Source organism: Anabrus simplex, chromosome 3 (assembly GCF_040414725.1).
Source record: "Anabrus simplex isolate iqAnaSimp1 chromosome 3, ASM4041472v1, whole genome shotgun sequence".
NCBI classification, from domain to species: Eukaryota; Metazoa; Arthropoda; class Insecta; order Orthoptera; family Tettigoniidae; genus Anabrus; species Anabrus simplex.
This window is the reverse complement of record NC_090267.1, coordinates 524,519,874-524,545,246: the sequence shown is the minus strand read 5'-3', so window position 1 is coordinate 524,545,246 and position 25,373 is coordinate 524,519,874. Positions and strand designations below refer to the sequence as shown.

At 41.2% G+C, this 25,373-nt stretch overlaps 1 protein-coding gene across 1 annotated transcript in view; it reads left to right on the top strand.

Moving 5' to 3' along the window:
- LOC136866886 (amiloride-sensitive sodium channel subunit alpha-like) overlaps positions 1–25,373 on the top strand; it is a 547,990-nt gene that overhangs the window by 254,809 nt on the left and 267,808 nt on the right. Inside the window, exon 5 of the mRNA XM_067143979.2 lies at positions 22,354–22,469. Within this exon, the coding sequence (XP_067000080.2) occupies positions 22,354–22,469 (116 nt within the window). The remainder of the gene's footprint in view (positions 1–22,353; positions 22,470–25,373) is intronic.

The window sequence follows — 25,373 nt, the reverse complement described above, 5'->3', positions numbered from 1 at the left end:
AGACTGTAGGTCAGCACCTTAAATGATGAACTGACAGTATCCAAGGTGCTAAGCAATATTCGTGTGTGTTTGCATTTAAAATGAGAAAGACTGTAGGCTATTCATGATCTATAGAAGAACAAGATTTATTTTTGAAATTCTCAAGCGAATAGACGTCAAGAAAATCATGATATAAATCTTTTCCTTTCCATTTTGGCTAATATTAACTACCAAGTTGAGTTGCAATTGCAGGGTGATATATCAGTGGCTATTATTAATAAATTTTATAGAAAAAGAATTGCCATCTATTATTCGCCCTGCGATACTATCCGTCTCTGTACCTGCTCCAAAAACACCGGACACTACCTGTGATCCTTCCCATGCTCAAACCCCACACTAATTTCCCGGTACAATACGTTGTGGTAAAACTAAAGTATTCGTGAAGAGAAGTTAAAAGTGATGAGCTAACGATGTTAAACAACAAGCACTGTTCGCCTGAAGGGGCCCAGAATTGTATTAATTTAAGTTTCATACTATCACGTTCACTCTATTTGATCTACTGTATATCATGTACTTATATGGTATGATTTCATATTTAAGTTAATAATAACAGCGCTTTTCAAATTTCCAAGTGACCCACGAGGTAAACTCTCACGTGAATTACAATGTACTGTCTCAGTTGTGTCTAGAGAATGACGAGACCAACACAGGAATAACTGAAATATACTTACATAAATTACACTATCATAAGAGATTATGTCGCTATTAAACTGATTACAGGTACCTAATTCTAAAAAGTAACAGCTGTTCGCATTCATGCTACTGGCCATTGTGAGTACTGCTGGCTGTACCTCGCGGAAATGCTTGGTGGGACGGGCTAAATGCCGAGATTACCCGAGCAGTTCCGAGTACAGCCGATTATGGCTCCACCTGCATCATTCCCTAGACACAAGTAAAGATGGCACATTAAGAGGAAGAAGAAGAAGTAGTAGTGCGTCTTATATCCATCTGTAAAGAAGAACTGCACTTCGTTTGTGGTCTTCAGGGGTATTAGTGATTTCATTTTGGGTGCTAAGTTTGTATTAGTGTTAATTAGTGAGTCCGCGTTTGTTTAATAGTGTTTTAGGGTCATACAAGTATTTATTATCAATTTAGTGCCCTAAATATCTGCCATCTTGTTAATTGCTACAATCGTTCCACAGATATCACTATTTAGAGGGTAACTCGTTATCTTTTTAAAAATATTTTGCCCTAACTAGCACCCATTTTGTTTCGTTTGCGATCACTAGCGTGGAGATCACGAACACGTGATTGGCTAGGTCACAGTCCTCTCCATGTTCATCCCAAGGGCTCCTGTGCCCGTGTCCTACAAATGATAGATGTGAATATCTGAGTAAATTATGTAAATTAAATAAAATTGATCTCATCGTCCTACAAGAAACCCACCTAAAAGACGATCAGGTAGACTCTAGAGCAAGAATACCCGGTTGTAGGCATGCTTGGTTCAGAGATTTATGGTTCTATCATGTACTTTCGCAGGGACATATCCGATTTGCTATCGACAAAGTAATATTGACAATATCTGCCAGCCACAAGTCGTCCCTGAGGATTTCAACATTCATCACACTTCATGGGGGTATGATAAAAATGATGTGAACAGAGAAAAGCTACCACACTGGATAGACCAGATCCAACTTCATCTGTCCTACGATGCAAAAGACAAAAAAAAACCTTTTCATTCTGCTAGATGGCGTAAAGACACCAATCCTGATCTCTGGATGGATGCTAACCATATTCCTCTACCTGACACGAGATATTTACTATCACATAGACAGCATCGTCCAATTATTGTAAACATCGGTTTACAAGTCCCATTATTTACAACAAAACAGAAAGCGCAATAGATGAAGTATTCTCGTCTTCGGTGGATTCCACTTAAACTAGAGAATTACAAGCGCTTCGTTGGAACAATTGTTGGAGCTGCAAAACGTAACATACCCCGTGGGTATAGAAGGAACTACATTCCTTGTTGGAATGAAGAGACTGAAAAGCTTGTTAAAGCATACGAAGAAAACGGAGATCATTCCTTGGGCATGCAGGTTCTATAATCCTTGAGTAGTATAATAGGCGGATTCTGCCGCCACCTCCTCCTCCGGCTCCCTCCCAGAGGCCTCCACCTTCCGCGGGAAATTTGAAGTTTGGCGGGAAATTTGAATTTTGGCGGGAGATTTGAATTTGTAAACAAAGCTACGTGCTTTTTGACAGCTGTCATCGACAACAACGCATCGCTAACCTCACTGCTGCCATCTTGACGGGCCTAAACCTCAGTGGTACCAACTTAACCTAACTAGCGCGAGATTTGAATCGGTAAACAAATCCACGTGTTTTTTTGTTTCGATAGCGATGAAGCGTTGAAATTTCCTTCTTCTTTACCTTGCATCTCTTCTTGAGATGTTTGCACTGCGACAGAACGTGTAGTAGGCTTAGGAAATGAAGTAAAATCACCAAGCTGTAATGGCAATGAAACATTAAGATTTTCTTCTTCTTCTACTTTCCCTTTACTACTGTTTTGATCAACATCATTATCCTTATTATCATAATCATGATCTTGCCTCTCTTTATCTTGAAGTTTGTGCTTGGTAACAGAACTTGCAGCAGGCCTAGACAACAAGGGAGAATTAAAAATATCTCGCAGCGGTGTACTTTTTAAACATAAATCAGTGTTCGCTTGAATCTGGTTGAGCTCTTTGTATTTTGTTCGCGATGAAGCTACATTACACGCGGCTTCATGACGTTGAGCGTTGTATGCGTTGTTGAACTCTCTTCTACAATGTTTGCATTGAAAAATTGTCCTACATGATATCTCATGACGTCTCTTGTGATAGCTTCAGGAAAATCCTTTTCCACACTCTTCGCAAATATACCTAGAAATAGGTTTTTCCATGACGGACTTTTATCTTCTGCTAACAGATTCTTCTTTAAATCTACTTGACATTTGTTACTCTCTACTTCGATGATGCGAACAGCTTAGCGATTAACAGTAAACCAACACAAAAGCGTGTAACCAAGGTAGCAACAGTAAGGTTTAAGCCCATCAAGATGGAAAGAGTGAGGTTAGCGACGTTCTGTTGTTGGATTTTAAATTCCACGCTATAACATGCATAAGGTGGCAGCCTTGAGGTTTACCGCCGTAAAGATGGCAGCAGTGAGGTTAGCGACGCTCTATTGTCCTTGAATGTGAGGTTAGGGTCCGTCAAGAAGACAGCTGTCCAAAAAGCACGTGGCTTGGTTTACTAAACAAGAGCACGTGGCTGTGACGTCACGGTCACGTAATCAATCCTTAGCTGTACGTCGTTAAGAGCAGCATTAGGATTAGCTATGCTTAAAAGTCTTGGGAACAGAGCAGCAGTATGAATTGCCATGTTTCAAAGCGTGTACACATCATCTATCGATTTTACATGCAACGACCCTCGTACTAAACTTCCTCCGCTAGATCGTGCTGCTACCTTTGCATAACCTGTACGTTTGAACTTACAGTACAAAGAATAGCCATGTTTCAAAGCGTGTACACATCACCTACCGATTTTACATGCATCGACCCTCGTACTAAACTTCTTCCGCTAGATCGTGCTGCTATCTTAGCATAACCTATACGCATGACCTTAAAGTACAAAGAATAGCTATGTTTCAAAGCGTGTACACATTACCTATCGATTTCGCATGCATCGACTCTCGTACTAAACTTCTTCCGCTAGATTGTGCTGCTATCTTAGCATAACATATACACATGAACTTACAGTACAAAGTATAGCCATGTTTCAAAGCGTGTACACATTACCTGTCGATTTCACATGCATCAAATATCGCACGAAACTTCATCCGCTAGATTCTGCTGCTATCTTAGCATAACTTACACGCATGAACTTAAAGTACAAAGAATAGCCATGTTTCAAAGCGTGTACACATTACTTATTGATTTTGTATGCATCGAATCTTGTACTAAACTACTTCCGCTAGATTGTGCTGCTATCTTAGCATAACCTATACCCATAAATTTAAAGTGCAAAGAATAGCCATGTTTCAAAGCGTGTACACATCATCTATCGATTTCGCATGCATCGACTCTCGTACTAAAGTTTCTTCCACTAGATTATGCTGCTTTCTTAGCATAACCCCACGAGCTAGAATAACATAGAGAGGCGGAAGCGCTGCCTGGGTGAACCTAATAGAACGAACGTCCGCCATGTTTCCTGTTGTCACATAAGCAAGAGGGCATGGCCTTTAAATGACGAAAAGTGTAGAAAATGCGCATTTTAGAATCGCTGGGCGAGAATTAAAGTCCGTTGCCGAAAGCTTGAAGCATGAAAGCGAATACCGCCACTTCATCATATTGCGGCACGAGGCCAACATCACGATCAGTTGATTGTAGGGTAGTTCGAAATCATCGCACAGTGGCATACGAATAGACCTCGAAATCGGAACAAGAACGTTACCCTGCTTGGCTGTTGTGGTTAAGCGTAAATTAGAATAAAAACGATGGACATAAATATTTATGACAGGAAACCTTAAAATCATAGGGACCTATAATATGTTACAACCTCATTCTGTTAATATTTTTAAAATTATTGCATCCTCATGAGTACTGTGTTCCTTTCTTAATCTGTTTACCCTCCCGGGTTGGTTTTTCCCACGGACTCAGCGACGGATCCCACCTCTACCACCTCAAGGACAGTGTTCTGGAGCGTGAGACATTGAGTCGGAAGATACAACTGTGAGGGAGGGCTGCACCTGCTATGCTGAACAGGGGCCTTGTGGGGGGAGAAGGAAGCGGCCGTGGCCTTAATTTAGGTACCATCCCGGCATTTGCCTGGAGGAGAAGTGGGAAACCACAGAAAATCACTTCGAGGATGGCTGAGGTGGGAGTCGAACCCACTTCTACTCAGTTGACCTCCCCAGGCTGATAGAATCCCGTTACAGCCATCATGCCCCTTTTCAAATTTCGTGGCAGAGCTGGGAATAGAACCCGGGCTTCCAGGGGTGGCAGCTGCTCACGCTAACCAGTGCACCACAGAGGCGGTCCATGAATACTTTACCACAATAATCGTTTAGTGTAATTATTTATTATAATATAGGGGGATATCATGTTTCTCCCATTACCATATCATACTGGGATTACTAGCTTGAAAGTTGTCCAGTATAAAGTGTGGCGTAGTTTTAAAAACCAAGGCAACAGACATCTACAATAAAGGCTGTATACATTTCAAAAATAGCAATAAAATGCTGTATTTATCATACTTGGTGTACGTTTGAACGAAATAAGTGATTTTTTGTGGTTACGTTTTCTTGGTGGTGGGCGTTCCACTTCCTTTATTTGTAAATGTGAATGAAAATTAAATAGGGCTGGAAATGTACAGAGCATAAGCAACTGAATTGAGTGGGATACCATTTATCTCTTTTCGCCCTCACAACGCATTGTTCAGTTAATTCCTTGTTCTTTAAACGAAATCTGAAACAAAATTCGACAAATAATTACCGTGGCTATCCGTACTTTCGCTAAGTAAACAATAAAATGGATTTCATTACAAACAGAAATTACAAAAAGGAATCTCGGCTATAATTCAGTAATACTTACTTAAAGTACGATATATCCTTGCCTTTATTACTCCGATTAGTACAACCATACGCTGAGCTTACGGCTGGCATTCTTGAAAGCGAAAATCTATCTTTTCACTTCTTAAAACTTAGGGAATTAAATTGGCAAGCACGATCTCCCTGTCACCTCAACATATGCTCTCGCGCCAATTCGCTTTGTTTTGACAACCGTTAACATGGCTGCCCCTTATCAACTTGCTTCAAGCAGGGAGCGCTGATGTCAGGTATACAGCTCCTCTATGTTATTCTAGCTCTTTGGCATAACCTATGTGCATGAACTTAAAATGCAAAGAATAGCCATGTTTCAAAGCGTGTACACATCACCCTGAACTTCTTCCGTTAGATTGTACTGCTATCTTAGCATAACCTATACGCGCGAACTTAAAGCATAAAGAATAACGTTTAACAGCGTGTACACATCACCTATTGATTTTCATGCATCGACTATTTTTTACCGCCAGAGTGTACAACGATTGCATATGTGTATTGCTAACCTATGTGTATAAACTTAAAGCATAAAGAAGAGCTATGTTCTAAAGCGCGAACACATCACGTATCGATTTTGCATGCATTAACTATCATACTAAACTTCTTCTGCTAGAGTGTACAACGTTCGCAATTGTGTTCTGCTACCTGTGTGCGTGAAGTTAAAGCACAAAGAATAGTTATGTTTCAAAGCGTGAACACATCACCTGTCAATTTTGCGTGCATTAACTATTGTACTAAACTTCTTCCACTAGAGCGTGCGATCATCGATTGTATGTATGCTGCAATCTTAACATAACCTATGTGCACGAAGTTAAAGCACAAAGAATAGCCAAGTTCAAAGCGTGTACACATCACCTATCGATTTTGCATGCATCGACTTTCGTACTAAACTTCTTCCACTAGAGCGTGCGACAACCTTATAAGTATGCTGCTAACTTAGTATAACTTATACGCATGAACTTAAAGCATAAAGAATAGCGATGTATAAAAATCTTGTGAACATAACAGCAGCAGTAAGAATAGCAATGTTTTAAAAGCGTGCACGCATTGCCTATCGATTATACATGCATCAACTAGAGTACTAAACTTCTCCCGCTGGAGTGTGCTGCTATCATAGCATAACCTATGTGCACGAACTTAAAGCACGAAGAATAGTTAAGTTTCAAAGCGTGTACACATCACCTATCGATTTTGCATGCATCAACTATTATACCAAACAAATTCCGCTAGAACGTACAACGTTCACATGTGTTTGTGCTGCCACTTTAGCATGACCTATGCGCATGAACTAAAAGCACAAAGAACAGCGAAGTTTAAAAATCTTGCGAACATAGTAATAGTAAGAATAGCAAGGTTTAAAAGCGTGTACATATCACCTTTTGATAATGCATACATCAACTATCGTACTAAACAACTTCTACGCGAGCGTGCGACCATCGCTTGTACATGTGCCTTAACATAACGTATGTGCACGAACTTAAAGCATAAAAAATAAATATGTCTAAAAAATCTTGTGAACATAGCACAGTGTTAACTGCGTAGGCGAGGATTTTTCAACTTCGCATGCTGACGTAGCATACCGCGTAACCGTGACGTCACAGCCACGTGCTCTTGTTTAGTAAACCAAGCCACGTGCTTTTTCGACAGCTGTCTTCTTGACGGACCTAACCTCACATTGAAGGACAATAGAGCGTCGCTAACCTCACTGCTGCCATCTTTACGGCGGTAAACCTCAAGGCTGCCACCTTATGCATGTTATAGCGCGGAATTTAAAATCCAACAACAGAACGTCGCTAACCTCACTCTTTCCATCTTGATGGGCTTAAACCTTACTGTTGCTACCTTGGTTATACGCTTTTGTGTTAGTTTACTGTTAATCGCTAAGCTGTTCGCATCATCGAAGTAGAGAGTAACAAATGTCAAGTAGATTTAAAGAAGAATCTGTTAGCAGAAGATAAAAGTCCGTCATGGAAAAACCTATTTCTAGGTATATTTGCGAAGAGTGTGGAAAAGGATTTTCCTGAAGCTATCACAAGAGACGTCATGAGATATCATGTAGGACAATTTTTCAATGCAAACATTGTAGAAGAGAGTTCAACAACGCATACAACGCTCAACGTCATGAAGCCGCGTGTAATGTAGCTTCATCGCGAACAAAATACAAAGAGCTCAACCAGATTCAAGCGAACACTGATTTGTTTAAAAAGTACACCTCTGCGAGATATTTTTAATTCTTCCCTTGTTGTCTAGGCCTGCTGCAAGTTCTGTTACTAAGCACAAATTTCAAGATAAAGAGAGGCAAGATCACGATTATGATAATAAGGATAATGATGTTGATCAAAACAGTAGTAAAGGGAAAGTAGAAGAAGAAGAAAATCTTAATGTTTCATTGCCATTACAGCTTGATGATTTTACTTCATTTCCTAAGCCTACTACACGTTCTGTCGCAGTGCAAACATCTCAAGAAGAGATGCAAGGTAAAGAAGAAGGAAATTTCAACGCTTCATCGCTATCGAAACAAGTTAAGTTTGTACCTAGAAACGCTACTGCTGAAACACGTATTACATCAAAACAAGTCCCTGCACATAAACTGTCTGCATATAGACTCAAAGTTCACAACAAGCCTCTGTTACCATATATAGATATAAGCTACTGTAAAGACCCCAACGTACTCGTAAAACGTTTACAACTGCTAAGAGCCCATCATGATGCTGGTTACACACAGTACAAAGAAGATATTTTTGAAATAGAGTATGAATTACGTCGTGTGGGTATTATTAAGTAAGCGCTTACCCTCACCTAAGTCATCCATCTGTAGTATATATTCGATCGAGTAGCTATATTCGTATAGATTATTTCCCAACATTCTCCCTTCCTTAGGGTGTTAACTCCACCTCTAGTTGTAGAGCCGGTCTCAAGCCCGGATAAAGAGAGGAGAGGCACCCTAGCCCTTTAGCCCATTAGCCCTTTAGCCCATTAGCCCTTTAGCCCATTAGCCCTTTAGCCCTTTAGCCCTTTTGCCCATTAGCCCTGCATCGCTTTTGCCTATTAGCCCTACAGGGAATGTGCGGTAATCTAATCTTCTTAGACAAAGGTATCCCCTGACATGTTCTAAACACATGTTGTATCGAGTACAGTGTTCTATTTTAGTCTTGATCAATTATTTAGTGTTCTAAACACTTCAATAACATGATAAAGTTAACGGCATAGAGTGCAGTGTTCGATTCTAGTCTTGTTATGTTTCTTTTGTGATTTACAAGTCTAAACATGCATAATAACGTCATCACTGCAGCACGTGCTTACTCTAGCTATCCCGATGCAGGTTTAAACTTGTTCGATAGAGCTATGCCTGGACATAAGAGGTGGCCTTAACAGCTTATGTATAGCCGCTATTGTTTAAAGATAGCTGCTGTTAAGAAAAAGCACGTAGAATTTTTCAAATTACCCGCCACCACATTTCAAAGGTATGAGGCGTAGTGCTGTAAAGATACTTGCACGATGCAAAGGTAGCTTTCTTCATCAGAGCAGCCACCATCTTGTGTGAGCACCTCTAGGCCGTATCATAAGGAGCTGTGTATAGTCACCGTCTTGTCGCTGCTACCTTGCGCAAGCACCCCTAGGGCGTCTCATAAGAGCAGCAGCCATATTGTAAAAGCGCTCTTAAGCTGTCTATTAAGAAGCTATGTATAGCCGCATCTTGTAGAATTAGATAGCTGCCAATGCCAAAGGGCCTAAGTAGGAATCGAACCGTCGATCTCATCATTAGACAATGTTTTTCTTATGCTATCATGTTCCTGATACTGCAATACTAGGTATTAGGTAGAAAAATGTTGTCCGTTTTGCTCTAGGTTGCACCGTTTTCGCGATATTTAACATTTTGCATTGAAGCCCCAAATTTAATGAATCGAACTAGCACGACACGTTAGCCTCTAAGCTAGCTTTCTTCATAAGAGCAGTAGCCATATTGCGCAAGCACCCTTAAGGCGTCTCATAAAGAGTCGTGTATAGCCGCCATCTTGCGTCCGCCATCTTGTGCAAGCATCCTTAGGGCGTCTCTAGCCATCTTATGCAAGGACACTTAAGCCGCCTCATAAGAGCAACCGCCATCTTGCGTAAGCATCCCTAGGGCGTCTCATAAGAACCTATGTATAGCGGCCATCTTGCATAAGCACCTTTAAGGAGTCATGTATAGCCACCATCTTGTGCAATTAGCGTCGAGAGACGGCTGCTGTAGAATATTTCTTTTTAAATTATCCGCCACCATATTTCAAAGGTATGTACCTAAAGAGTGTAGCACTGAGGTTTGCGATGTAAGATGGCGGATAACAGCCTGACAAAAAGCGCGTGAGTTTGTTTACTAAACAAGAGCACGTGGAATTTTTCAATTTGCCGCCACCACATTTCAAAGGTATCTAGCTAAAGATGGCAGCACGGTGCTCTCTTGATTATAGATGGCGGATGACAGCTAACAGAACTTTTCAAATTGCCCGCTACTACATGTCATAAAGAGGGCAGCACGGTACTCTGTAGATTAAAGATGGCGGATGACAGCTGACGAAATTACCCTTATGATAGCAGCACAGTGCTCTACTGAGTAAAGGTGGCAGATGACAGCTGTCAAAAAAGCACGTGGCTTTGTTTCCAAACAAGAGCACATAGAATTTTTCAAATTGCCGCCACCACATTTCGAAGGTATCTAGCTAAAGAGTGCAGCACTGAGGTTTGTGATGCAAGATGGCGGATGACAGCTGTCAGAAGAAAGCAAATGAGTTTGTTTCCGAACAAGAGCACGTAGAATTTGCCACCGCCACAAAGAGGGCATCACGGTGCTCTCTTGACTAAGGATGGCTGCTGTCACGTGGAATTGCCTGCCACCACATTTCAAAGGTATATAGCTAAAGAGGGCAGCACGGTGCTCTCTGGATTAAAGATGGCTGCTGTCAAAAAGCATTTTTCAAATTATCCGCCACCACATTTCAAAGGTATCTAGCTAAAGAGGGCAGCACGGTGCTCTCTAGATTAAAGATGGCGGATGATAGCTGTCAAAAAAGCGCATGGGTTTGTTTCCAAACAAGAGAATGTAGAATTTGCCGCCACCACATTTCAACTAAAGAGGACAGCACGGTGCTCTGTAGATTAAAGATGGCGGATGAGAGCTGACGAAAGAGGGCAGCACGGTGCTCTCTTAATTAAAGATGACGGATGACAGCTGCACGTGGCTTTGTTTACCGATTCAAATCTCGCGCTAGTTAGGTTAAGTTGGCAGCACTAAGGTTTAGGCCCGTCAAGATGGCAGCACTGAAGTTAGCGATACGTTATTGTCTATCAAAACGCACGTGGCTGTCAAAAAGCACGTGGATTTGTTTACCGATTCAGATCTCGCGCTAGTTAGGTTACGTTGGTACTACTGAGGTTTACGCCCGTCAGGATGGCAGTAATGAGGTTAGCGTTGCGTTGTTGTCTGTCAAAAAGCACGTGGCTGTCAAAAAACACGTGGATTTGTTTACCGATTCAAATCTCGCGCTAGTTAGGTTAAGTTGGTACCACTGAGGTTTAGGCCCGTTAAGATGACAGCAGTGAGGTTAGCGATGCGTTGTTGTCGTTGACAGCTGTCAAAAAGCACGTGGCTTTGTTTACAAATTCAAATCTCCCGCCAAAATTCAAATTTCCCGCCAAAATTCAAATTTCCCGCGGGTGTGGAGGCCTCTGGAAGGGAGCCGGAGGAGGAGGTGGCGGCTGAATCCGCCTATTATACTACTTTCTTGAACACCCAAAGAAGGAAACACTGGCATAGCACAATACAAGGTCTTGATTTCACTCACTCCAGTCACAAAGGTTGGTCATTTCTTAGAAAACTTGGAGCAGCAACACCACTGCCGATTTCGAGATCTGAACTTAATCCATCTTCCATCGCACAACACATTAAAAAGAGATCAGAAGACGTTCCGATAGATGCCTGCCGATACTAAATTATACAAGAGAGTCTTAAAGCAATCTATGATCAGCTGGATGATAACTCATTGTATTCATCTCCTTTTACTAGTACTGAACTCAATCAAGCAATTTGATCTTTGAAATATGCAAAAGCAGCTGGTCTGGGTGGTATATTTCTAGAATTTATACCACACCTTGGAAGTAATGGCAGTAAATGGCTCAGAAAATTCTTCTCAAATATCCTCGCCAAGGATAAACACCACCAGAGTTCAAAACAGCAAAAATCGTCGCAATCCTTAAGCCTGAGAAACTAGTTGATGACCCAGGAAGCTACCGTCCAATTTCACTCCGCAATGTTTGCTATAAAATTCTGGAACGACTAATTTAAAACAGAATATGCTGCACATTAGACTTTACCACCAGAACAGCCTGGACTCAGTGAAAAACGAAGCTGTTGTGAGCAAGTCTTAGCTTTATCATTCTTTATAGAAGCAGGTTTCCAAAGAGGATTGAAAACATCCATGGCTTTCATCGACTTAACTGCTGCGTATGATATAGTGTGGATTGATGGATTAATGCTGAAGATAAAACAAGCACTACTATGTGGAAATTTCACTAGCCTGTTATCTACCATGTTAAGGAATCGTTATTTCAGAGTATGTGCAGGTGACAAGATGAGCAAGTCGTACACCATCAAGAATGGCTTCCCTCAAGGATCTGTCTTAGCACCATTGTTCTTCAACCTATGTCCCATAACTGCTAGGATGATGACTCTGCCATAGCAATGTAAATTAACCATCTTGAAGAAGGCGAAAAATCCTGGCATAGGATCTACAAAAACTTGAAAACTATTTCAAACAATGGAGGCTTTGCCCAAACCCATCAAAAACGGAGGTCACCTTAAGAACAGAATTTCCAAAGAAGAGGTGACATTACATTCTGCGGAAAAACGGTGAGAACAATCCTAACATCAAATACCTAGGAGTTATCTGGACCGCTTTCTGACTTACAGAAAACACTTCGAGAATACTGCAGGAAAACTGAAGTCCAGGAATAATATCATTCGCAAACAGGCCGGCTCACCTTGGGGTTCTGATGAAAGTACTCTTCGTATGGAAAACCTTTCACTAGTTTTCTGTTGCCGAATACTGTGCACCGGTATGGTATAGAAGTGCTCATGTCCACAGAGTGGATACTCAGCTCAATGAGACCTTAAGAATCATAACAGGCACATTAAGATGTTCCACGTAATGGCAAGTATACCTCTTCCACAACTGAGAAGACAACAAGCTGCTGCCCAAACTTGGACTTACAACTGTCCTGACTTCAAACACCTTCCGATTCACTCAGTACTGAGTAATCCACCAACGATACGTCTAACATCCAGAAAGCCTTTTGGGATAATTATTATTATATAGCGTATGATGCTACAGTTGACAATCGACTATGAACAAGTTCTTAACGGGCAGAAAAAAGACTCTATATACACTATATATACACAAAAACTCCGCATTAGGAAGGTTAGTGTAGTGGGTCTTTCAGTCTCTTAGAGACGAATGCCCAGCTCTTCCAGCCAAGAGAGTGCCTCAGGGGTCACTCGATGAATGTCCACGATGCAACCAGCAGTGGGCAATCCTTCAGAATGTGCAGGATTGTTTGCACTTCAGCACCACAGTCACAAGCTGGAGAGTCTTTCCAGCCCCATTGATGCACTTATTCCTACTCAGCAGCGCATCCTGTTGAGTGTGGTCCAGGTGGAGCGAGCCAGGCAGCTTTGTAGTTAGATCCCTGATGATGACGATGCCATGAGGATGTGATTGAGACCATTCGTGTTTCCATATTTCATCATTCTTGAAATGTGAATTAACTAATTCCTTTGCCGTCTACCAGGCAGGTTTCCGTGACTTGAGTCTCATTACGGCATTTTCATCTGTATCCTGATATACTGGGAAGTAACTGTTCTTCCCTATCCTGGTCCACGGTCTAACAAGGGCGCTTTGCCGTCTGATGTGAGGAGGCTGAATGTTGCTCAGTAATGGTAACCATTGAATAGGAGTAGAGCGCTATGTACCAGATATAATCTTCATTGTGTGGTGCAGTTGGACATCAACCAGACTAGTGTGGGAGCTATTGAGCCATACAGAGGAGCAATATTCATCTGGTGAATATACTATTAATAGAGGAGTTGTTCGTAGTGTTCATGCATTTGCTCCACATGAAATGCCAGCTAGTCTTCGCAGCAAGTTGTTATGGCTTTTAAGCTTAGCAGCCAGTTTATCAAGATGGCGTCGAGAGGTTAAGGACATGACTAAAGTTACTCCAATTTTTTTTGGGTTGGTGTTACACTGCAGTGTGTGGCTTCCGAACCTGATCGTAGGTTGATAGTTTGTCAGCCTCTTATTTAGGTGAAACGTAGCTACCTTTGTCTTTAGTGGACTAGGTTTCAGGTGCAATTTTTTTGAAATAATCACACATCTTGTCAAGGTCTTGGGACAGAATGTCTTCTGTCTCATTGAAGAGTGTTGTTTGTATAGTGAGGTTGATATCATCTGCATAGATGAACTTCCGAAATACAGTTTCTGGGAGATCGTGGATGTATAAGTTGAAGAGAATGGGAGACAAGGCTGATCCCTGTGGCAAGCCATTATTAAATTTATGGAATCTGATACGGACATGTTCTGTATGAATTTTTATTGGGATGAAAATTTTAAGACATTGTGTAGTCCTGATGAGTTTCAGGAGAAGGCCTTCTTTCCAAACGGTGTCATAAGCAGTCGTGAGATCAAGGAAAACAGATAGGCTTTTCATTTTCCCGCTTCAAGGAAGGATGTTATAGCAAGAACCTGATCACCGCAGCCTCGACCATGCCGGAAACCAGCTTGCTCAAGTGGAATAAGGTGTTCAATTGCAGGAGATATTTTGTTAAGGAATAGTCTTTCTAGAAGCTTATATGTAAAACTCTGTAGAGATATGGGTCTATAGCTTTGAAGTGATTTGGAATCCTTGCCTGGTTTCAAGATAGCAATAATTTTATGTGTTTCGAATAGAGCAGGCAGGTGGCCCGATTGTAGTAGATTACTGAAGAAAGAAGCAAGCAGAACCACAGTTCTTTATAAGTTCAGGGTATATGCCATCAAGTCCTGCAGCTTTACCATCTCTGAGTGTGTCCAAATCTTTTTATGCAACTTCTGAACAAAATGGACTTGCAAACTGGTCATTTGGCTGGGTGTCTTGTTTTCTCTGCCTTAGTTCCGATTTAACCTGCTTGGTGATTTTCTTATCCCCTGAAATCCGCGATGTTCAGACGAGCTATGGTTTCCACATCAATTGAGGAGTGATTTCTTGGTGGTGCGGAAGTTTGATCGAGCTTGCGGACGAGACATCATTCATTTCTGCTGGAATGTGTGAAGTTGAGTTTCCTTACAGTCGTTATCCATTTCTCTCTTCTAGCATTATTTAAGAATTTGAGGAGTTCGATTGCTTTCTCTTGACTACATTCTTCCTCGTATTCAGCGAACAAGTGACTGGTTTCTTCATTCCAACCTGGAATGTAATCCTTCCGATAGCCTCGAGGAATGGTTCTTTCCGCGGCAGATTTTATTAGTCCAACAAGCTTCTGTAAGTTTCTGAAGTTGGAGTTATCAATCTAACATTGGCATCTTAAGCATTCCAACCAGTTTTTTGTAAGTTCCAGCGAGGTTTAGGTATAGACCTATTGACAGGAATCTGCAGGCCAATTTTGTAAATTATGAGTCTATGTTGACTTCAAGGGAAATTTGTCAGTACTTGCCTGTGTACTCGGGATGTTGTCATGAGATTGGAAGAAACAAAACAGAGATCGGGTGAATAGTCTTTATTCCAACAGCCAGAGTGGAACTTCCCTATGTCCTTAGCATCGTAGACTAGCTTAAAATCACTCTTGTTCATCCATTCAAGCAGTCTGTCACCATTCTCATCACACATCCCCATAAGCTGTGGTCGGTCCAATGATTATGTAATTTTCTGTAGGTACCAGCACGATCGGATTTGGCCATTTGACTGTAGGTGGCTTATATACATTCTGCACTTGTATAGATGAGGAGAAGAAAGTTTGACTTACAGCATTTTCAAATTCACTATACCCTTCCTGACCAAAGTGGCAATGCCATATTTAATATGATTTACTGCTGTTGCTAATTGGCATCCAGGAATTTTACCCCTACAGTTCAGTTGAACTGAAGTTTCCTGAAGCACAGCTACATCCACCGAGAGGTATTCACTTTCTGTCTTACTCAATCCTTCGATGTTAAGTTGGCAAAGAGCCGAAGGTACGGGGCTGGAAGAAGTAGGGCAGTGGGGTTCCCAAGCCGTAGCGTCAGAGTCAGCACCCGAGGTCAATGACCCCGGTCACGTGACCGTGACGTCACGACCACGTGCTCTAGCTTGTAAACAAAGCCACGTGCTTGGCCACGTGCTTTTTGACATCTTTCATCCTGACGGACCCTAACCCGACTTTTATGGACAACAGAGCATCGGTAACCTCAATGCTGCCATCTTGACGGCGCTTAACCTCACTTTTGCCACCATATGCAGAATTTGAAACCCACGTACTATTTGAGATCTGTTAAGATGACAGCTGCCATCCTTAACTACTAGGGCATGGTTTTTAAACAAGTGAACATGGCTTACCTCAGTGCTGCTATCTTGACGGAGCTAAAGCTAATTGCTGCCACCTTATGCACGAAGTGGCGCGGAATTTAAATTCATCTTGACAGGACTTAGCCACGCCGCGGAATTTGAGGACATAGCGTGGGGGCCTAACCACAGGCAAGCTGCCCTTCTCAATATCATCTTAGAGGACATAGTTATAAATTAATGTATCCTTCTCGACGTACTTACCATCTTATAGAAAGCTGCCCTTCTCGACATACCATCATCTTAGATAACATAGTTTTAAAGCAAGCTGCCCTTCTCAACACTCTCAGACTTTAACTTTACTGCTGTTACCTTAACTACGTTGTCTATGGAATTTGAAAATTTAACAGCCTCCTTCTCCTCCACCTCCTCCTCCTAACGACATACTGTAGTTCCTTCACGATAATCTGTGCTCCTCCTTGCAAAAATGGCTCCTCTTCCTCCTCTTCCTTTTAACAAAACGGCTCCTTCTCCTTGAAAAAGGGCACCTCCTCCTAGAAAAAGGGCAAAAGGGCTCTTCTTCCTGGCAAAAGGGCAATTCCTCCTCCTGACAGTTACTGGAATTAGCTCAATTATTCCTCCTACGGACAGATGCCTACCTGAATTGATCAAAATTAATGCAGATAATACTTACGTTATGTAGCGTTGTTCTCGTCGTATAAGTTTTTCGATTGAGGAGGGAGCGGAAGGAGGAGGAGGCGGTAAGGAGAAGGTAATACCTTTTACAGCATGCAAAAATATTGTAGGATAAGAGAAACAGGTTCAATATAGTTACAAAATGCAATTGCAAAAGTATAGAATTGACATGTTGTAAGTCTGTATCCGACAAGACAAAACCTGTAGACTATTAATGTTTAGAAGATAAAATTGTTAACGCTACTGTGCTGCATGTCTCTATTTGTCAAGGCATGTTACAATTAGCACACACTAGAATTGATTGCAGAACAAGACAAAACATTTGGCTATTCGTGTTCAGAACAGAATACTTTATAACGCAAATCATTATAAGATTAATCTCTCTGTTGATACAATCGCACTTCTATGCAATGAGCGCACACATATAGAATTGCAAATGTTGTATACCTCTATCCGACATACTTCTTCTTGATCACTGCAGATAACATTATTTTAGTTATGACTTAGCAGAGGATACCTTTGTCTTAAGGAGATGGATTTTGCTGGATTCGAACACATGCAACAGAAAAATCTGTTTACTGTAAGAGATTAAAAATCATACTACTGTGCAGATAAAATGATTTTCCTACTTAGCAGGGGACACCTATGTCCTACATCATATTGTGTTAAGGAGAAAAATTATGGATTCAAACCCTGTTCGAACACAATAAAAATCATTGGACTGACACTTTTACAAGGGAGAGGAATAGCAGTTTGCTTCCTCTAATCACTAGTATTATTCAGATAAAATTATCTGTAAGAGGGATCGGAAATATATATTGTTAACTTACATTGATTTTAGGGACGACTACTTACGCGACACTATTTTTAAGTCGACAGGTGTTTTGAATTGATGTAACCTCCAAGGATTTACTTCTACGAATCGAACCCTCAGCCTCATAAACTACCCCTTAGTAGTACTGAATGCTGACACTTAAAACAGGTGTTTTTGTGTTTAGAACATTGATTTTCTGATTGAAACATTTTATGAATGTAGATTTTAACACTAGAATTATTTCATGGTCTACCGTAATGTTTACAAGGACGAAAGGACTCTTCCTCCTCCTCACCGCGCCCTCCTCCTAGGGATAAAGGGCTAATGGGCTAGGGTGCCTCTCCTCTCTTTATCCGGGCTTGAAACCGGCTCTACATCCAGAGGCGACGTTAACACCCTAAGGAAGGGAGATTGTTGGAAAATAATCTACACCAATATAGCTACCCGATCGACTATATACTACAGAGAATGACTTAGGTGAGGGTAAGCGCTGGGAATGTAGGGAGGTATTTAGACTGTTGTACTGTCGAGAGAGAGCAATTACTCAATAATACCTACTCGACGTAATTCTTGCTCTATTTTAAAAATATCTGCTTTATACTCTGTGTAACCTGCATCTTGATAGGCTCTTAGCAGTTGCAAACGTTTCACGAGTACGTTGGGGTCTTTACAGTATCTTACGTCCGCATAGGGTAACAGAGGCTTGTTGTGAACTTTGAACCAATATGCAGACAGTTGATGTGTAGGGAGCTGTTTTGATGTAATACGTGCTTCAGCAGTAGCGTTTCTAGGTACAAACTTAACTTGTTTCGATAGCAATGAAGCGTTGAAATTTTCTTCTTCTTCATCTTGCATCTCTTCTTGAGATGTTTGCACTGCGACAGAACGTGTAGTGGGCTGAAAAATGAAGTAAAATCATAAATCTCTAATGGCAATGAAACACTGAGATCTTCTTTTATTTCTTCTTCTCTTTTTCCTTTATTATCATTATTATCAGCATCGCTATCCCTATTATCATTATCATTACCTTGCCTCTCTTTATCTTGAAATGTGTGCTTAGTAACAGAACTTGTAGCAGGCCTATACAACAAGGGAGAATTAAAAATCTCTCGCTGAGGTGTACTTGTTTAAATAAATTAGTGTTTACTTGACTACGGTTAAGCTCGTTGTATTTTCTTCTCGATGAAGCTACATTACACGCGGCTTCGTGACGTTGAGCGTTGTATGCGTTCTAGAACTCTCTTCTACAATGTTTCAATTGAAAAATTGTTCTGCATTATATCTCATGACGTCTGTTATGATAGCCTCAGGAAAATGTTTTTGCACACTCTATGCAAATATAGCCAGGAATAGGTTTTACCATGACGGACCTTATGTTCTGCTAACAGATTCTTCTTTAAAAGATACAAGTTAAATCTACTAGACACTTGTTTTCTCTAGTTCGATGATGTGAACAGCTTAACGATTAACAGTAATCTAACACAAAAACGTATAACCTATCTTATACACCTTATGCAGGGTAGGTGTGGAGATTAGAAGGGATAGTCAAGGAAGAGGGAAGGAAGTGGCTGGGGTAGGGTTCATATGAGCAATGCGGTGACAAGATGGTAGCTGTCATCTTAGCAGCTGTTTAAATTCCGCGCCCTATACATCTTTAAGGTGGCAGCAGTGAGGTTAGGCCCCCGTCAAGATGCTAGCAGTGAGGTTAGCGACGTTCTCTTCCCCAAATAAGTGAGGTTAGTGCCCGACGAGATAGCCGCTGTTATCCTGACAGCTGTTTAAATTCTCTGCCCTCTACGTCGTTAGGATGGTAGAAATGAGTTTAGGCCCTGTCAAGATACCAGCAGTGAAGTTAGCCGAATATCCACGCCCACAAGGTTAGAACTTGTCAAAAGCACGCGCTTTACGTAGTTAAGTTAGAGCACAACATGCCAAGAGAGCAGCTGTCATCTTAACGATGTAGGCGCACGAAATTTAAAATCCTTTGCATTTATCTACTCTTGTAAACATTACGGTAGAAATAACTAATGTTAAAATCTATATTCATAAAATGTTTCAATAGACAATCAATGTTCTAAACACAAAAACACCTGTTGTAAGTGTCAGCATTTAGTCCTTATAAGGGATAGTTTATGAGGCTGAGGGTTCGATTCGTAGGAGTAAATCCTTCGAGGTTACATCAATTCAAAACACCTGTCGAATTAAGAATAGTGTCGCGTAAGTCGTCGTCCCTAAAATCTATGTAAGTTAACAATATATATTTCCGATCCCTCTTACAGATAATTTTATCTATATAATACTAGTGTTTATTGATTTAAGAGGAAGTACACTTCTATTCCTCTCCCTTGCAAAAAGTTTCAATCCTATGATTTTAATTGCGTTGGAATAGGGGTTGAATCCATAATTTTTCTCTTTAACACAATATGATGTAGGACATAGGTAATCCCTGCTAAGTAGTAAAGTAATTTCATCTGCACAATAGTATGACTTTTTTTCTGTTACAGTAACTGAACAGATTTTTCCGTTGCATTAGCAAAATCCATCTCCTTAAGACAAAGTAGTAGTAACTAAGTAACTCAGTAGTAACTAAAATCATTTTATCTGCAGTGATTAAGAAGAAGTATGTCGGATAGAGGTATACAACATTTGCAATTCTATGTGCGCGCGCTGATTGCATAGATGTGCGATTGTATCAACAGAGAGATTAATCTTATAATGATTTGCGTTATAAAGTATTCTGTTCTGAACACGAATAGCCAAATGTTTTGTCTTGTTCTGCAATCAATTCTAGTGTGTGCTAATTGTAACATGCCTTGACAAATAGAGACATGCAGCACAGTAGCGTTAACAATTTTATCTTCTAAACATTAATAGTCTACAGGTTTTGTCTTGTCGGATACAGACTTACAACATGTCAATTCTATACTTTTGCAATTGCATTTTGTAACTATATTGAACCTGTTTCTCTTATCCTACAATATTTTTGCATGCTGTAAAAGGTATTACCTTCTCCTTACCGCCTCCTCCTCCTTCCGCTCCCTCCTCAATCGAAAAACTTATACGACGAGAACAACGCTACATAACGTAAGTATTATCTGCATTAATTTTGATCAATTCAGGTAGGCATCTGTCCGTAGGAGGAATAATTGAGCTAATTCCAGTAACTGTCAGGAGGAGGAATTGCCCTTTTGCCAGGAAGAAGAGCCCTTTTGACCTTTCTCTAGGAGGAGGTGCCTTTTTCAAGGAGAAGGAGCCCTTTTGCCCTTTTGTTAAACGGATGAGGAGGAGGAAGAGGAGCCGTTTAGCAAGGAGGAGCCCTCTTGCTATACGGATCATCGTGAAGGAAGTACAGTATATCGTTAGGAGGAGGAGGAGGTGGAGGAGAAGGACGCTGTAATATTTCAAATTCCATAGACAACGTAGTTTGATAACAGCAGTAAAGTTAAGGTCTGAGAGTGTTGAGAAGGGTACCTTGCTTTAAAACTATGTTCTCTAAGATGATGGTTGCTGTCGAGAAGAGCAGCTTTCTATAAGATGGTAAGTATGTTGAGAAGGATAGGTTGCTTTAAAACTATGTCCTCTGAGATGGTGGTAAGTTGAATAGGGCAGCTTACTATAAGATGGTAAGTATGTAGAAAAAGGCAGTTTGCTATAAGATGGTAAGTATGTCGAAAAGGGCAGTTTGCTTTAAGATGCTAAGTATGTCGAGAAGGGCAGCTTGCCTGTGGTTAGGCCCCCACGCTATGTCCTCAAATTCCGCGGCGTGTCTATGTCCCGTCAAGATGAATTTAAATTCCGTGCCACTTCGTGCATAAGGTGGCAGCAATGAGGTTTAGCTCCGACAAGATAGCAGCACTGAGGTAAGCCATGTTCACTTGTTTAAAAACCATGCCCACGTAGTTAAGAATGGCAGCTGTCATCTTAACAGATGTCAAATGGTACGTGGGTTTCAAATTCTGCATATGGTGGCAAAAGTGGGGTTTAGCGCCGTCAAGTTGGCAGCATTGAGGTTAACGTTGCTCTGTTGTCCATGTAAGTCAGGTTAGGGTCCGTCAAGATGAGAGCTGTAAAAAATCACGTGGCCAAGCACGTGGCTTTGTTTACAAGCTAGAGCACGTGGTCGTAACGTTACGGTCACGTGACCAGGGTCAATCGGAGGGGTGAATGACCTCGGTGCTGACGTTATGGCTTGGGAACCGCACTGCCCTACTACTCTCAGAAGGACTGTTTTTATTGTTATTTAACTTGATTTCTCGATTGTCATTACCGTGAGGTCCTGTAGGGCAGAACGGCTCTGTTAGCACCATCCAGAGGACACCTGTAGGGTATTTTGAGATTGAACTTGAGCAACGTTATTATGCAGCCAAGTCCTTTCAACGTCAACAAAGTCTGAAAGGAAGGGTGGAGAGATTTCTCATCACCTCGTCAAATCCAATTAGATGATCCTTCCCAGCATGTGGTGCCAGCTAAACAGCTGCACTAATGGGGATGGCTAGATTCTCCTGCTTGCGGGAACTGAGCTCAAGAACAGACGATGAATTATATCATTTGGTATTGTCCACAGCATAGCTTCACAGGTATTTGGGAAGAGTTCATGAAAAGCATCAACTCCAGCGCTTTCCATTATGTACATATTTGTTTGTAAATTTTGTAGATCATCAAAAGTTACGTTCCAGCGCTGCCAGAGAGTGTGTCTCCAACTCGCCTTCGAGGAGGTCTGTGCGTGTGCTCACCCTGCCTACATGGACTTGCCTCGAGGTCTCGTACCCTGCAATCTTACATCTGGCAGTAAGTATCATCGAGCATTGGCTGCTATTCTATTCCACCAGTATTTAGTGATGCTTATGCTTGTATGTAGCGCGACGCATTGCACTCAATGCATGGGGGTATCTTCATGCCTGTGGCGTTCAGCAGCAGTAGAGCTGGTTCAGAAGTGTGCATTGTTTAAGCTGGTCTTTATAATACTTCATAGGGTCACCACGTGGTCTTGTGCTGGGAATTGGCTGGGAAGCCTCGTGTCACTCATACGGCACACGTGTCCAGCCAACCAAAGCCAGTGATAGAGGCCTTTACGGTACACTGTTAATGCTCACTTTCGTAATAAGTGCAACATTCGAGATACGATTTTCCATTTGATATTTAAGATTGAACAATTCTTTTCTGATAAATACAATCAAGTTTGTTCATGTCACGGCAGTACAGGGTCCAAGCTTCACATCCATGGAGTAATGCTTTGTGACCTAAAGGCCCACTGCCAAACGAACAACACCACGCTGGATTTCCACAGCCTCTTCTGAGACGAGATACTGCCAAGGTATGAGAAGTGATCTACCTCTTCAACAATGATGTCCCAGACAGAGCTAGACCCTGAGGGAGGTGGTGAGATGGTGAGATGGTGAGACCAAAGCGATCATATGTGCTCTGACTGCTGCAGATAGTCAGGAGTAAAAGGAGGTTATGCTCTTCGCCTGAGTTAATCCACATTAACGCAGAAGAGAGTTCCATCAAGATATCTTACATCAATGCCAGAGGTGTGGTGAATCGCAAAGCATAGCAGCCACGAACTAAGCAAAGGACATTTGGGCAAGTACACACCCTTTCCTCAGTCTACGCGTGATAGGGAAAGCATTGGCGATTCTGACCATAGTGTCCCCGAACGACTCTCCACATAGCAGGCCTCGGGACAGATCATAAAACACTGCTGTTGTTCCTTGCATTTTGTTAGAATTGCTGTGCACAGATGATCATGACTCTGGGAGACTCTTCTCAGAAACATCCTGGAAATGGCTGGCTATGGACAGCAGGGATATAGGACAATGATCACTTTTCGTCAATAGTAGCATTCTTTAGGTCGTCAGGTACTTCACCACATTAGAAGGATTAGAGTACCGGTATTTAAGGATACACCTGCCCATTAAATCAACTACATTGGAATGTTGTCTGGTCCATGTGCTTTCCTGGGTTTCGGCGTTGCCATCCATGGCTGAGGGGGCTGTTGTGGCACATCTCAGCTGCGGTAGAGTTGTAACTTAAAATGAGAGGATAACTGTTGTTTGCAGTGTTCCAAGATGACTTTACACCGAGTGAATTGGCCATATGGTTAGGGTCGTGTAGCGGTGAGCTTTGATTCGAGAGAACATCATCAGATCCTATGACATCACTTTAAATTATTTATTTATTTATTTATTTATTTATTTATTTATTTATTTATTTATTTATTTATTTATTTATTTATTTATTTATTTATTTATTTATTTATTTATTTATTTATTTATTTATTTATTTATTTATTTATTTATTTATTTATTTATTTTGTTAGTCAGTTAGTTAACAGTGGCTCGTGGCCCTCTGTTACACTTAACCACAAAATTGCAATGTAATAAAGATTTACTATCATTGAATTGGATACGCACATAAGATAATATGTTAAGAAATTTAACAAAGTAAAACTTAAGCCATTATGAGGAGCGGCGGTAAGCAGTTATTTGTACTACTACTACTAATAATAACTTTAATTGATAATATTAGTTCTAGGAAATAACTGCGTATTTAATTTTCAAATCACAAAGTCACTTACATATCATGGCTAAATGGTTAGATTGCTGGCCTTTGGTCATTGGGTCCCGGGTTCGATTCCCGGCAGGGTCGAGAATTTTAACCATCATTGGTTAATTTCGCTGGCACGGGGGTTGGGTGTATGTGTCTTCTTCATCATCATATCATCTTCATCACGACGCGCAGGTATCCTAGGGGCGTCAAATCAAAAGAATTGCACCTGGCGAGCTGAACTTGTCCTCGGACACTCCTGGCACTAAAAGCCATACGACGTTTCATTTTTCATGGCCGCACCACGCAGTCTGTCATACATCACCAGTCCCTGACCACCTGGAAGTGTATTCCAAGGATTTACTGTCTTAGAAGAGATGATGAAATGAGGTGAGGAAATGAAATTTTGAAGAAACGTATAGGGAAGATTTTCGTCTGGAGTTCAACGTCAGTACGCCGCCCTAGGAAAGAGCTTTGTAGCTAGAAGTTAGTGAGGACCACGTCTATCGTCACTGCTGCAGACCAGTCTCTTCACTGTTTTACTGAACAGAATTGAAGTTGCATTTAAAGTCAATAATACCTGCGAACTTGGGTCTTTTTGGGGTTGAGAAGGACACTGGTGAGTTGTTGCAGGTTCGTATCACATTCTATATATATATATTTAGTATCAACTCAACAGCAAACTTGGAGGTCATCTGCACATTTTATTACTGAGGAAATGACATTAATATAGAGGAAAAACAAAGAGGACCAAGAGAGAACCCTGGGGGGGGGGTTCTGCCACTATGAAGCAGTAACTTGTGTTATAACACATTGCATGCGATCTGTAAGATACATGCAAAAAAAATTTAAAGCCTCATTGAAGAAAGAAAAACTATTCGAGTTTCTTCAACAATGTCTGGATGTTTATCATGTCAAAAGCACTGCTGAAGTCAAGGAGTGTGATATCTATTGCTTATCTGGTTTCCTCAACCACTTGTTAAAGCCAGAGAGAGAAAGTGCCAACCATTCGAAGAGCAGGGAGAACGGAAACGAAGAACTTGCGTTCTTAGCAAGTTGAATTATATAAGCGTATTTCCAAATTGTTGGTAATGTGTCATTAAAGATATAGGTGAGAATTGGTTGAATAGCGCCAATAATATTATGTATG